Source organism: Chrysemys picta, chromosome 13 (assembly GCF_011386835.1).
Source record: "Chrysemys picta bellii isolate R12L10 chromosome 13, ASM1138683v2, whole genome shotgun sequence".
Taxonomy (NCBI): domain Eukaryota; kingdom Metazoa; phylum Chordata; order Testudines; family Emydidae; genus Chrysemys; species Chrysemys picta.
In genome coordinates this window covers 13,387,453-13,400,562 of record NC_088803.1, presented here as the reverse complement: position 1 = coordinate 13,400,562, position 13,110 = coordinate 13,387,453, and the positions used below count along the sequence as shown (strand labels likewise).

General features: G+C 59.4%; 2 protein-coding genes across 2 annotated transcripts; both read left to right on the top strand.

Annotated features, from left to right (window-relative positions):
• The first annotated feature begins 208 nt into the window (after window positions 1-208).
• LOC135975132 (maestro heat-like repeat-containing protein family member 1) lies at window positions 209-10,467 on the top strand. The gene is made up of 15 exons (XM_065565184.1): window positions 209-387; window positions 854-903; window positions 1,245-1,352; window positions 1,505-1,621; window positions 1,829-1,954; window positions 2,716-2,862; window positions 4,858-4,937; window positions 5,423-5,561; window positions 6,301-6,396; window positions 6,893-6,997; window positions 7,120-7,246; window positions 7,653-7,747; window positions 7,983-8,132; window positions 8,817-8,971; window positions 10,242-10,467. The coding sequence occupies exons 1-15, from the start codon at window positions 246-248 to the stop codon at window positions 10,465-10,467; spliced, it is 1,863 nt and encodes a 620-aa protein (XP_065421256.1). The 5' UTR covers window positions 209-245.
• Window positions 10,468-11,340: 873 nt separating this feature from the next.
• On the top strand, window positions 11,341-13,008 carry LOC135975131 (protein maestro-like). The gene is made up of 5 exons (XM_065565183.1): window positions 11,341-11,471; window positions 11,616-11,730; window positions 11,953-12,108; window positions 12,292-12,474; window positions 12,832-13,008. Exons 1-5 carry the CDS (start codon window positions 11,341-11,343, stop codon window positions 13,006-13,008), a joined length of 762 nt encoding a protein of 253 aa, XP_065421255.1.
• The last annotated feature ends 102 nt before the right edge of the window (window positions 13,009-13,110 follow it).

Below are 13,110 nucleotides of genomic sequence, written 5' to 3'. Positions count from 1 at the left end.
GTCTCCCTTCATCTGAGCTAGAGCCAGCCCAGGAGTGAGAGGATGGAAGGAGCCAATAGCTGGTCCATGGAGTGTCCCTGATCAACTGAAATATCCATCTCAATCCTGTCCTGGTTGTTAGCTGCACCTCCCTGCTGTCTCCTTCCCTCCATCACTGAGCTCTCCCCCTGCACCTGTAGGGAGCTCCCTTCTCACACTGCCTCGCAAGGGAGGGGTACAGCCACCTCTGCCTCTTTGTCCGCCAGATGCTCGGTGCGTCTTCGTTTATGACGGTGCAGGTCAGAAGGGCAGCCATGTTCCTCCTCTTCGAGCTGATGAGCATGTTCCAGGCCGGGTCGGGCCGGTTCTGGAATAACTACAAGACGGAAATGCTCCTCTACGTGGAAGGTGAGGAGGGAGTGTCTCCCCTTGCAGAAGCAAAGGGAGGGGACACCGTGATGCTGGGCTCAGAGAGGGAGAGGCCAGGGCCTCCCTCTGAATCCAGCATAATATGATGCTGTGACCTTGGAATCAGAGAGGATCACGTCAGGATCGTATCCCTTGGTTCATCTAGCTCAGCCCCCCATGCCTAGACAGGAAGGATCCTTTCCAGGACCGTATCTAACCTTCATTCGACATCTCACACCCTAGGGAAGGATCTTGGCAAGCAGAACTCCTGGGTATTTCACATCAAGGGGTTTGGGTCTGAGGAGCATTGTTGTCCATCAGCAATTTGCAAAGAGCCATGGGTCCCCTCGGGGCCCGTGAGTCGGCAGCTCCTCCCCACCCCCTGCCAAACAAGAGCCAAGTTGAAGGCTGCTCCTCAGTAGAAGGGTCTAAACACAAAGGAAACTGACCTGCCCATCTCTTCCAGATCACAAGACCTGCTTCTGCCAGAGGGAGTGGGAGCAGCAGCTGCTGCAGGTAAGGGTCAGAGAAATGGAGGGCTGGAAAGGAACTCAAGAGGTCATCTAGTCCAGCCCACGCCCCCGCCCCCCCCCCCCCACGCTGAGGCAGGATTAAGAGGCCCCTCAGCAGCACTACATTGTGGGACAGAGGAAGCAGCTGAGTCCAGCAGATGCAATTGGAAAAGCACCAGGGGCAGCTCACAAGGATTCACAAACATTAGGAGAGATGTGGGGGGTGACAGTGCACGCTCCGTCTTCCCCTCCCCTCCCAGCTGTGGTGGGTTCCTAGCTGGAGCTATTGAAAGGACCAGTTTCTTGCCCCCTCTCGGTTCTAACTGGCTCTTCTTTCCCTGGCAGTTCCTGGAAGACCTTCTCTTTTTCATCTCGGACCACACCTGGCTGGGTTGTTTCATCACTAGTATCAGGCGCCAGCTGGCCTACGGTGATAAGCGGCCCGGTGACAAGGTCAGTGACCTGGAAGGAATTGGGGTTCAGTGCCTAGTTCAGAACAGCAGTCGCTAACCAGGGGCAGCTTGGGGTCAGTGAAACAGACAACTATACCCAGTGGGCTCTGTGCATGCCCCAATGCATCCAGCATGATGGTGTCTCTTTCACAGAGCTTTCTCTACAAGTGCTGGGGCACCGTGATGATGTTTTTTCCAGCAGAGAGCATCAAGCCCCAGCTATGGCTTCTGGTGGAGATGGTCGATTTCCGAGAAGAAGAGGAAAGAGAGGTGAGGTCTTTGCTCCTCCACTGTCAAGTGATCCCTCATTCTTTGTCAATCCCCTGATGCTACATGTGTATGTTCTGCCTTGGACAAGGTCCAGTGGATTGAAAAGATCTTCCTTATACCCATGCCCATGGCAATGACTTTGAAAGCCCATCTTGGCCCCTTGGCTTGTTGCTCAGCATTCCCAACCTCCATCTTTCTGTCTCTCAGGGATTCGCCCGAGCGCTTGGGCTGTGTGCCAGGCAACAGCTAGACGAGATTTTCGCCATCCTGGAGCACTGGGAAGAGTTTGTCAGCAGGGTGCAGCTCCAGCCTTCTGCCGGTGGCTCTCTGGAGGTACGGTCCCACCTAGCAACTCTGTTCTTTCAGCCATCCCTTCACCAGCCTTTGCAGGTAAAGGGACCTGCCAGGGAGGACCCTGCTTCCCAGAAGCCTGTTCAGCGAAGAGCTGAATTTCCAAGCAGTGGCTCAGCCTCCGTGCAGGGAGCCCTTTCCTTACTCCTCCGTGGAGTTGCAATCACAGCACAATGGGGTGGATCCAGGGGGGAAGGTGGGTCCTGTTGTCTAAGCTCTCCAGGGTATCTCCTGGGGAGCTCAGACATGCTCTATGCAGCCCCATAAACAAGGCTCAGAGAGGGCCCAAAAGACACTGCCAAGCCATCAGCTCCAGCTGACACATTTCTAGCAGAACAGACCCTTGGTCTTCCCCTGAACTGGGCTATTTCACAGACCTTCCTGGCAGACTCACCAGGGCTGGCATGTCTGACATTAACCTGCATCCCCCCTTCCCCCGCACCACCACCACCACCTCCACAGTAACTCTCTGGGCCAGTGCAATCCACTGTAGTCCCAGTGACATCTCTGGAGCTAGGCTGAATTAAAGCAGCTGCTAGTGCGTCCCCTTCGGCTGCCGGGTCACCTCAACCACCCAATCCTGGGGAGCTGGGAAGGGCCTCGGAGTCCAGGCAATTCAGCTCAGCAGAGTAGCCTTTGGTTGCTAAGCCGGCTGGGTGAAAAATCCTCCCCTGGCCCCATTTGTAAGTTAGGAGCAGCTGGAGGCCATCCCTTCTCCTCCCTCTTTCCTTTGCAATTCTCAGGAGCCAGCTTCCATCGAGCAGCTGAGAAGCCTCCTGCTCCTCACCTATGGGCACGTGGTCCACTCAGGCCCCACGGATCTCATCCTAGAGACCATAGGCTTCAATATCCTGGCTCCCATGCGACAACATTATTTTCTGAGCCCACACGTAAGTCAGAGCCCTCCCCTGACCGCCCACACAGCACCTACCCGGGCTATGCACAGCAGCACAGAGCTATGTCTTTGCATAAACTCAGCTCAGAGGGCTGGCCCTTTGCCCCAGGAGGGACAGGAGACATGGGAACAGCACCATTCTCTGTGACTGCCCCATCTCAGTTAGCTTCTCTGATTCCAGGCCCATAGAAGCTAATGGAAGGACTCCTATCTGGGTCTTGTTAGAGTGTAACTGAGCATCACTTGGTGCTATTGTCCCAGAGACGACTGTACCCTGTTTGGTACCTCTAGGCTTGTGCTGCACTCACGGATCAGAAGATAAAGATTTAGGGCCTTTTTCCCCACACACTGCCGTCAATGGTGTAGCTGGACACAAAAGGCGCACAGGGGGATTCAGGCCCCTAGCCCGGTTGACAGGCTCTGGTGCTGAAGGGGGATTTTTGAGATAACTCTAGGTTGTTTTCTTGCCATCGGAGGTTTGAGGCCAACGTTCAGTCCTACGCTGGTTACGATGCCCCTGTGCGCGTCCCAGCGAAAAGGAGAGGGGATGCTACTTTGGTTTAACTGAATGTTCTCTTTGGAGAACAGATGCCTTGGTAGGGAGAGCCCAGCCAACTGCAGAGAGCAGCAGATTCCTGTCCCAGATCGGACAATTACGACCTGATTGTCAGGGGAGCTGAGCAGTCCCAGGGCCCACTGACAGCTCTGGGAACTGCAAGTGCTCAGCACCTCTGGGAATCAGCCCATTCCTTGCATTCATCTCCAGAGATATTCCCCTAGGCCAGGGGTTCTCAAACTGGGGGTCGGGACCCCTCCAGGGGTCACGAGGTCATTACATGGGGGGGTCGCAAGTTGTTAACCTCCACCTCAAACCCCAATTGCCTCCAGCACTTATAATGGTGTTAAATATATTAGAGAGGGTGTTTAATTTATTAGGGGGGTCACACCCAGAGGCTTGCTGTGTGAAAGGGGTCATCAGTAAAAATAGTTGGAGACCCACAGCCCTAGGGAATGCAAAGCTGTTCCACTCGGCAAGCCAGGTCCTTTCCCTTAGGGCATGAGGGCAATCCCGCCTAGGACAGCAGCTCCCTTGTAGAGACTCGCCCTGTAGCCTTGTGTCTCAGCTCTCTATTGCCTGTGGCTGTTTCCTCATTGTTCTCTCCCCATCCTGCCTGTGAGCCCAGGATCCACTGGTGAGATCTGCTTTTCTGAGAAGCCTCGCGCTGGTGGGTGAAGCTGTCACCCAAGTGAGCAGGATTCCCTTGGTGAGCCAGGACACATACACCGTGCTGTCCCCCCTGCTGGTGAGTGAGCACGCTTGGGTCCTGGGAGGGGTCCCTAGGGCAGATGCATGTGCCACAGTCTCTAGCGTTTAAAGGCCATGTGCTGTGTTTGCGACCCGGTGCCCAGGGTTCTACATTGTGCACTGCAAACCCAGTGCTGATGCCAGATTCTTCTGGTGCGATTCCAGCCCAAGGAATTAAATGACACTATTTTCCATTAGCGGATTCATGCTGCTTACACCTGGGACCATTCCCCATCCCACCTCTCAGGGATCTGCCTGGCAGCCAGAAAGCGCCCTGGGGGTTAACTCCAAGGGTTTTCACTCCGGGACATGATCCTGAGGAGTTAACAGGCGCAGCCCTCCCTTGGTTTGCAGGAAAATATTTGACCTCAGCTGTTCAGGACTCTAATGCTCCCCGTCACAAAATCGCCTCTGCCCAGATCCCCCTTCCCTGCTCCGTGGCAGATGCTGAAGTTTCCAGATGTGCCGTCAGGAATGGCGAAATAGGGGCTCTGGTGAATGTCTCCTGCATTCTGGCCACATGGCCGCTCCCAGGCCAGCTTCCCAGCTCCATGCCCCAGTGCACTGCACGCTGGGGCTGAGGGTCGGTGGGGGCGTCAAACTGCGTTTGGAGATTCCAGATCTTGCTGAGGAACCGGGCTCCCCCAAATTCTTTTACCTTTGACTCTCTGCTTTGTGCTGCAGGAGATGCTCAGAGGCAAGGACCGGGCCCGTCTGCAGAGCCCCGATCACCAGCATGCCCTGCTGGCCATCTCATACATAGGGTACGTCCATGGGGCCTGACTCAGCTGCGGAGCCCAGCAGCCGGGGAGGGGCAGATGGAGGGAGAAGAAGTGGGGGAGGGAGGAGCTGCAATAAGAACCGGAGGATATTTCTCCCTGGTGGCTCACTAACGGGCCATACCCTCCTCGGCCTCCGGGTCTCTTTATCCAGCCCCCATCTCTGGGTCTTGCCTGGGAAGAGGGAGCCCCTCCCGTCAGCATGAAGTGCTGTGAATGGGTGCAGCCACAGAGCAGGGCCCAGGATCAGCCCCGGAGAGCAGCTTCCCCAGCAGAGCCCCTGCTGGGCCCAGGGGGCAAAGGCATCTCCAGACAGGACCATTCCCTAGGCGGTGGCTCTGCTGGAGATGCCCCCTGGAGCTCTGCTGCTAAGGGAGGGAGCTGTCCCTCGAGCCATCAAACTCAACCTGACTCATGCCAGGACCTGTCTCCGGTCTAATAGCCCCGTCTGCTCCGTTCCTTCCAATCAGGAAATTTGAGCCTCGCCTGTCTAAGGAACAGGAGGATGAGACCATCGGGACTTGTATCACCAGCGCCATGATTCAGCGCCCAGCCCTGGCGAAGCTGAGAGGGACTGAGGTGGCAAAAAGCTCCGCTCTCCGGGCAGAGGTTAGTGAGGCATGGACAAAGCTGCAGCTTCCACGTGCCTCCTTGGCTGGGAAACTCAGCCACCCCCCTGCTGAGTAGCTGGACCCTGGCCCGATGCAGAGAGCTGCGTGTCCAGCCAAATCCAGCCCCTCGGTTTATTTTCCAAAGGGCTGGTGACAAGTGGCTACGCAGTTAACTCTGCAGTGGGGTTGGCAGGGAGAACAGCTGTAGAGGTGAGTGTCTGTGAGACTGTATAGAATTACCCTGGATTCTTGGCACAGGGAGCTAGAAGCTACCCCCGTTCACACCAGCTGAGGCTCTGGCCCAGAGCGTTAAATAGCATTTGGTGCAGAGGGAGCAAAGCATGGATTCGGGACAGCCACACGGCCAGGCCATGACTCGCCCTGCCACAGAAACAGAGATTGGCTGGAGCGGGATGAACAGCTCAGCCCTTGGGGAGCCAGCGGGGTGTTGGGGGGCAGCTGGGGCCCCTCCAGAGCGGGAGGGAGGAGGCCTTCCCTCCAGAGCCCAGCTCAGTACATGTGTTGGGGAGCCCAGGTGGGAGGAAGGATTCTTTGGGGAAGGGCAGCCCGTGGTCCAGGTGAGACACATGTCTATATGCAGGGGGATCAGTATCACCTGGGTAAAGGGACCCCGAATACCAACAGCACCTGGCTCCAGATGGGGGGATCCACTCGTCCCCCTTCCTCGTGCACCCCACCTCCCTTGTTATTTACTTCCCTGCTTCTCTCTGCTCCAGTCTCTCCAAGAACTGCCCTGGGAGGGCCTGGATCTTGTGCTGCAGACATTCCTGGAGCAGCACCTGACCCCCACCACGCTACTGCATCTCTTTCTGGTATGATAGGGCGGGGGGAGGGGCCCATTCGCACTGGCCATCTGGGGATGGGCCGGCTGGTCAGGTTCTACCCGAACCACAAGAGGGAAGGCTCCAGTTGATCCCGAGGGGGCTGAGCAGGCCTCCCAGCTGCTATGAACTAGCCAGTCCCCCTGGGGCATACACCCAACCCTGGGATCCAGCAAGACAATCCTAGTCCTGCTCCAGGGGTGTCACTTTGGCCTCCTACATTTGGCCTGGAGCCCCTGTTCCCCTGAAGGAAACAGCCCCGAGACCCTACAGGATCAATGGGGAGAATCCTCAAAGCGCTGAGCCCAAGACCCTCAGACCTGTGCCAACGTCCCCCAGACAGGAGAGGAGCGCTGAGTTCCAGTGTCCGGAAGTGGAGGAGAAGAGGTTAAATGCTCCATGTCCTCTCCCTGCTGGGACAGGAAGCAGGTTCTGGAGGTCGCCCCGGCATTGCTGCCGCTCACACGACTTTCTCCCTACTCCCCAGCACTTGCAGCCGTGGATCTGCTCTCCCCGGGCCCAGGAGAGGAGCCGAGCTGTGAGAGCCAGCGCCCGGCTCTTCATGTTCTACCGCTTCAAAGCCATCACCGAGGTGAGCAGCGCAGACCCTGCTGCCCCCCCACCCCCCCAGCACTCACGGGAAGTGGGGGGAATACAGACAGAGCTGGGCTCGTCCCGACCTATGCCCTCAATTTCTGTTTGGTGGCCCATTAGGACCTGAAACCCATGGTAGAGCAGGGCTACATGGCCGGGCTGCTGACAAGCCAGGCCTTCGATGCTCAGGAGGCCACCAGATACTGGGCATCTCAGGCTCTCTACTGGCTCTTCACGCCTTGCAAAGGTAAGATAGAGCGGAAGCAGTCGCCACTTCTCAGCCTTCACAGCCCCGGCTGTTACCTAGCGAGCAGGGCTGCAGAGAGAACATGGCGCCTTCATCGCAGCCCTGACCAAAGGGACACAGAGCAGAGGTGGGTTGGTACCTCCCGGGCTGACCTGACATCTGCCCTTCACCAGGTGCCTGGGACCATCTGGGACCTCCCCTGATCCCACCCCAGCCCCAACACACCTTCTATATCAGGGTGAAGAGTGGGCAGTTGGCCCAGAAGCCAGCTGAGAGCTCACCCTAGCTGGTCGTTCCCAGCTGCGGCTGGAGTCTGGCTCTTTGGCACCTCTGATCTGGCTCGAAGGGGAGGGGGAAGAATCCGGCCCTGAGAGCTCTGCCTGAGCACTGCTGGTTTCTTGTGCAGCTGTCGTGTACACCAAGACAGGGGCAGTGGTGAGCGTGCTGAGCAAGACGCAGAAGGATGCCAGCTGCAGAGAGAACCCTGTCCATGTTGCTATGGTGAGTAAAAGACTGTGGCTGGAGAGACAGACACACACATGGGAAAGGGGGGTTATTGGCTCCTTCCCTCGATGAGGAGCCGGCAGATGGAAATTCCTGGGTATGGGCTCCAGTGCCCACTCACATAGCCCTGGGCACAGGCTGCCAGTGCCTCTGTCCCCGTTCCCCGAAGAGCAAACCCACCTCCCCGGGCCGGGGCTCGCTGCTCACACTCGGCCTGTGCCTTTCCCTGCAGCTTATCGCGAAGCACCTGCAATCGAGTGACCTCATGCCCTTCAGCTTCACCCTGCTGGTGGGCCTGCTGGAGAAGGAGGAGTGTGCAGACCAGCTGGCGGGCGTCATGGAGGCGGTGCTGAGAGAGCAAGAATCAGAGCTGCAGGGCCAAGTAATGGCTGGCCATTGGAGGCACCATGCTGACATCTCGGGCAGCTCCATCTTGCCCCGTGCCTAGAATTCCTGGGGCACGAGGGAGGATGTGGAGGGGAGACATCCCTTCTCACCATCATTGATCAATGGGACCCATCCATGCCCTATCTGCAAGGGGGCCGCTGGGCACGGCCCTGTAATGGTTTTCAGGCTTTGATCCCAGGAGTCTGGCTTGCCCAGCTCACTCCCTGGGAAATGTGCCCTATCTCCAGACCCATCCCCCAGCTGGAGGAACAGAGCCTGCGGTGGGGTCCCCCGTGTCCACTGACTCTTTGCCCAGTGGGCATGGACTGACGTACAGGATGGAAATGCATCCCAGACGCTTAGACCCCACTCTGGTGCTGAAGCAGCCCAGGCATGTTGTCACAAGGGGAGGTACAGCCGGGATATCCGGGGGTGGGGTGTCACTGGGCAGCGGGATTTGGACCCTTAGTTCTACGGTGCTGGATCACGGGTGGGGGTTTCAAGGTACCGAACCCAGAACCCCCCTCGGCTCAGTCACTCGCTAGGAGAGTTTATCCATGGCCTCCGCCGGGCCATGTGACCGCTGCCTTGTTTCTGAGCCTGCCCAGTTCCTCCTGGCCCTTGCCTGCCACCCACCCACAGCGGGGGTAGGGTCTCAGTCCCTGCTTTGCCTCCGCAGGTGCAGGATCTCCAGGCGGCTCTTTCCTACACACTGAGCCCACCCCGGGGGGGGCGGCTGAGTGAGGGGACGAGAGACATTCTCCACCTACTGGCCAGACAACACACCAAGACCGCGGTCAGCATCCTCCTGAAGATGCCCTGGCCTTACAAACGGTGAGCGCCAGCCCCAGGGAAAGGATAGAACACCCCACTCCGGCCTCCAAGCCCCCAGCACCACGGTTACATGCAGCACAGACCCTCCCCTTGCACACAGGCCCCCAGGGAACAGCCCTGCCCCGGCATAGCCTCCCTGTCCCTTGGAGGGCTCCGTGTGCTCTGGGACCCCCGGCTCAGGGCTCCCCCAGCTGAGCTATTCCTAACACAGCTGTCACCCTCCCCCACTTCGTTCTGTGCACTGCTAACCAGTCCACCCCATCCCGGTTCGGCTGTGCAATGGCTTGGCTGGCTGGAGGCCAGAACAGTCTTCCAGCCCCCAATACCCCCATCACTACACAGACCAGGAGAGACCCCATGTGAGCAGGGTCACCTCCTTTGTCAGCATGGTGCCCCGCTCCCGGCAGGGCATCCCTCCAGGCTGAGGCAGGAGAGGGGCCAACCTAACTGCATTGCCCCCACAGACGCCCCTACACTGAGCATGTCCCCGCAGGGGCACCCCCTCCCCCCAGCTGGGAAATGCCCTCTCCCCCCTGGAATCCCAGCCTGGTATCTTCCCCATCACCGCACGCTTTTAGACGTCTCATCCCACCCCTAGAGGCTGGTCTTCTCTGATTCCCCAGCCTGCCAGGTTCCCCTGGGCCAGCAGCGCCTTCCCTGCATCCTGCCCAGAACCGACAAGCACAGAGCCCATTTTACAGCCTTCTCCAAACCCCGCACCCCAGAGCCATGGCATGGCCAGAACTGGAGCCTTGTTCCTCCTGAAACCCCCACACTCTGCCCCATGGGGAAGGAGCTCCTGCTCTCCTTGGCCGCAGCTCCCACTCTGTGCCCCCCCCCCCCGCAGTTCAGAAGATCCAGCCCAGCACCTAGCCCTAGCCCCTCCCAAGGGTGGGCACCTCCTCACACCAGCCCCACCCCTGAGCCCAGAGTCACTGCTTTCCCCCATGGGGGCTCTAACCCCAGCCCCTCTGGTTCCCATCAGGAGAAGGCAGCAAGGGAGGGAGGGGGCCCCCAAGCTGGGAGAAGTGAGTCTGGCCACGTCCATCCATCCCTTTCTGTGACACAGCGCCCCCTGGCAGTGCCCAGGCAGGAGGGTATGAACCCCTTAGGACTGGACAGTGCCTGAAGGGCCTTGAGGTCAGCCACCAGCAGGCTCAACCTGCTGCTTCTGGCCCGTCACCCCTCGGAGGGCATCATCCCTGGTGTGTACCAACTGGGCCCGTCCTCTGTGTGAATTCCTTACCTGCCGTCCCTCTGTCCGTCACAGCCCCAGCAAGGCCATCTGGAGATTCCTAGGTGCAGACCCCATGCTGACCAGGGAGGTACTGCACATCCTGCTGTACGACAGCCCAGAGAAAGGCCGGGCTAACCCTGGGCAGACCCAGGACAGGAGCTGCCCCCAGCCAGCCCGGCTGCCCCCGGCGGTAAGTTCCCATCGCTGGCATTCAGCCCTCTTTCCCGGCTGCATTCTGCGCAGGGCCACGGTCTTCTGACTGTATCTTTCCCCTTCCAGACCACATATGGCCTGTGGGAGCTGATCGGGGCCTTGGGGCAAGCGGACACGCTGGAGGGACGCGAGGACGACCTGTTCGCCTCTTGCTTCCTCGCCATCGCCTGCCCCCCGGCATGGCACCTCTCGGGAGCCCAGCAGGACTTGCCCAGTGACACCAGTCCACGCAGGTAATGTGTGGGGCCAATGGATCCCAGCACCCACGCAGTGTCTGGGCTAGCCCCTAGGAGGGGGAAGCTTCCTTCTTGGACCTTCATTGTCCAGGGACCCCCGACACCTTCGGGGCACCGAGGGTTCAGATCAGCCAGGCTTCCCATGCTTAGGAGCGGGCAGAACTGCCCCCGGATACTCAGGGAGCCAGAGAGCTCCTCAGAGTGGGCAGCTCAGCAGGGTGATGAGGGAGCTGAGCCGGGGGCGGGGGGAGGGGGAGCAGAGCTGGGGAGCAGGGCAGAGCTGGCTGCTGTCTCTATTTACTGTCTCCTTTGAAGGCTTTGGGACAGGCCCGGCCTGTCACTGAGCCCTTCACCCCTTTTCTGCAGTGGGCCCTGGGGGGCAGGGCTCAGGGCAGCAGGGCATTCAGGGGGGCAATGCATGTCCTTTTCTCCCCAGGGTCAGTTTCCTGGGCGGGGCGGGGAGGGGCAATTTTCACATCTTTGGAGGAGAGCGAAGGTCACATCTGCAGACACTCCCCCCTGCCCCCACAGTTGCGGGGGGAGAACCAAAGGCAGAAGTGGGGCAGCTTCTAGGCTCACCCTGATCCCTTCAGTGCTGCAGCAAAGGAGTCCTGCCCGCCCCCACCCCGCCCATAGAGCAGGAATCCCCGCATCACCATCTCCTGCCTCCTTCTCTTCCCAGCATGGCCGTGCAGGCCCTGGCGCGGGTGCTGCGCCTCAGGGGCAGTCAGCCAGCTGTGGAGCTAATGGACCAGGAGAGAGGCTGGCAGCTGCTGGAGGAGGCCCAGCCCGAGGGGTTCACTCTCCTTAGCAGGTGAGGACAGAGGCTGGAGGAGTCACGTTCTCGCTCTGGAGCCCAGTGGGGCAGAGATGGGAGGGGGTGGCCGGGACCGGGCCGGATTCCGGCATGTGCAGGGTTGTCATGCACACGTCAACACGAACTCTTGTTCTCTCCCAGGGCCATAGTGACCCACCCAAACCTGGCCCTGAAGAGCATCCCAAAGCTTCTCCTTCCCAGCCTCCAGGCCAGCCAGGAGGGCGAACGCATGGCCTGCACCGCCCTGTTCGCAGAGGTGAGCCTGGAAGACCAGGGGGGAGGGTTAGCCAGGCCCAGAAGCTGATGGAACAGGGGGCCAATAGCTGGTCAGTCAATGAGAGATGGGCCCGGTGGTGTATTGCTTGAACAGCAGTCGGTACAGATCGATGTCACCTCCTGGCCCCTGATCATACTCCCTTCCCCTTGCTCCTCCTGGCCTCGCCCAGCCCTCTCTGACAGCTCCTTTCGGTCCCTTTAGTTCCTCGGCAGCCCCCTGCTGATGGAGAATGAGCCCAAGGCGATGCGGAAGCAGGTTGTGAAGGCCATGCTGCAGCGGACAGAGGACAGCAACATCCACGTTCGAGGCAGAGCGCTGCACGGCCTCAGGAACGCAGTGACCGAGTTCCCGGACAAGGTGGGTCTGGAATGGCAGGAGACTAGGCAGAGAGGGCTGGGTAGGAAGCGCCTGGTTCCCCTTCTCCCCAGCCTGTGGCTCCTATGGAGCAGACTAGGCTGTAGGCTGACTTGCCCGGACTCTGCTTACACTCAGGCTGACAGAGCGTTGCTCACCGAGCGGCGTCCAACCCCTTCTCTGCAGGTCAGGAAAAAGCGAGACAAGATCCTGGAGAGTTTTGTCCGCGCCGTGTGCGAATGCTGCGACCCCCGCACCGTTCTGGAAGCCATGGAAGGGCTCTGCTGGATGCTGCGGGACCCCAAGGCGCCTCTGAAGGCTCACGTCGCCGTCCCACTGGCCCTGCAGGCGAGAACGTTCTTTGAGGATGTAAGTACCAAGCAGGGCAGGCCCCATGGCGCTATAGGGCACCCCACAGGGGAAGGTGCTCAGGACCTGCCTTCCCGTGGAGGGGGCTCAGTGTCCGATGCAGGCACATTTCTGGATTTGTGGGGCAGCTCAGCTCCTCTGCTAGGGAAGGCAGGGATGCAATCATTCTTGGGCCCTGGGCCCACAATTGTTCAGCAGCCCTGGGGCCCAGCAGGAAAGAGGGGAGTTTGCAGAGAATTGTCCTGTCGTTTGAACTAACTGAAACCTCTCCGGGCTCCGCAGCTGCCAGGCTGATTCCCAAAGCATGTGAGGGCCTGAGCCTGTCCCCTCTAACCACCCTGCGCCCCCTGTCTGCAGGAGACCAGCGGCCTGAGGCGGGCCTCCATGGAGCTCTTTGGCCACCTCAGCAAATTTGTTTCCAAGAAGTCATCCCTCTTTGGGGCTGAGGTGGAGAAGAGCATGGGGACACTGCTCATCCACCTACAGGACGGGGACCCCCAGGTGGCCCAGGTGAGTGCAGCTGAGGGCTCATAGGGGCAGGGGTGGCTGGGGGCATTCTAACAACATGGCAAGGATGGTGCAAACTCCCCCCTCCAAGCCCCAGATCTCCTCAGTGCTGCCCTTTGGCACCCAGGA

Bases quoted from the DNA above. Each gene is read 5' to 3' on its own strand.
- LOC135975132 (XM_065565184.1), top strand. From the start codon at position 246: ATGCTCGGTGCGTCTTCGTTTATGACGGTGCAGGTCAGAAGGGCAGCC. The intron at 4,938-5,422 runs GTACGTCCATGG...CCTTCCAATCAG, and splicing joins CTGGCCATCTCATACATAGG to GAAATTTGAGCCTCGCCTGT. The intron at 7,748-7,982 runs GTGAGTAAAAGA...CTTTCCCTGCAG, and splicing joins ACCCTGTCCATGTTGCTATG to CTTATCGCGAAGCACCTGCA.
- LOC135975131 (XM_065565183.1), top strand. From the start codon at position 11,341: ATGGCCGTGCAGGCCCTGGCGCGGGTGCTGCGCCTCAGGGGCAGTCAG. The intron at 11,731-11,952 runs GTGAGCCTGGAA...CGGTCCCTTTAG, and splicing joins GCACCGCCCTGTTCGCAGAG to TTCCTCGGCAGCCCCCTGCT. The intron at 12,475-12,831 runs GTAAGTACCAAG...CCCTGTCTGCAG, and splicing joins CGAGAACGTTCTTTGAGGAT to GAGACCAGCGGCCTGAGGCG.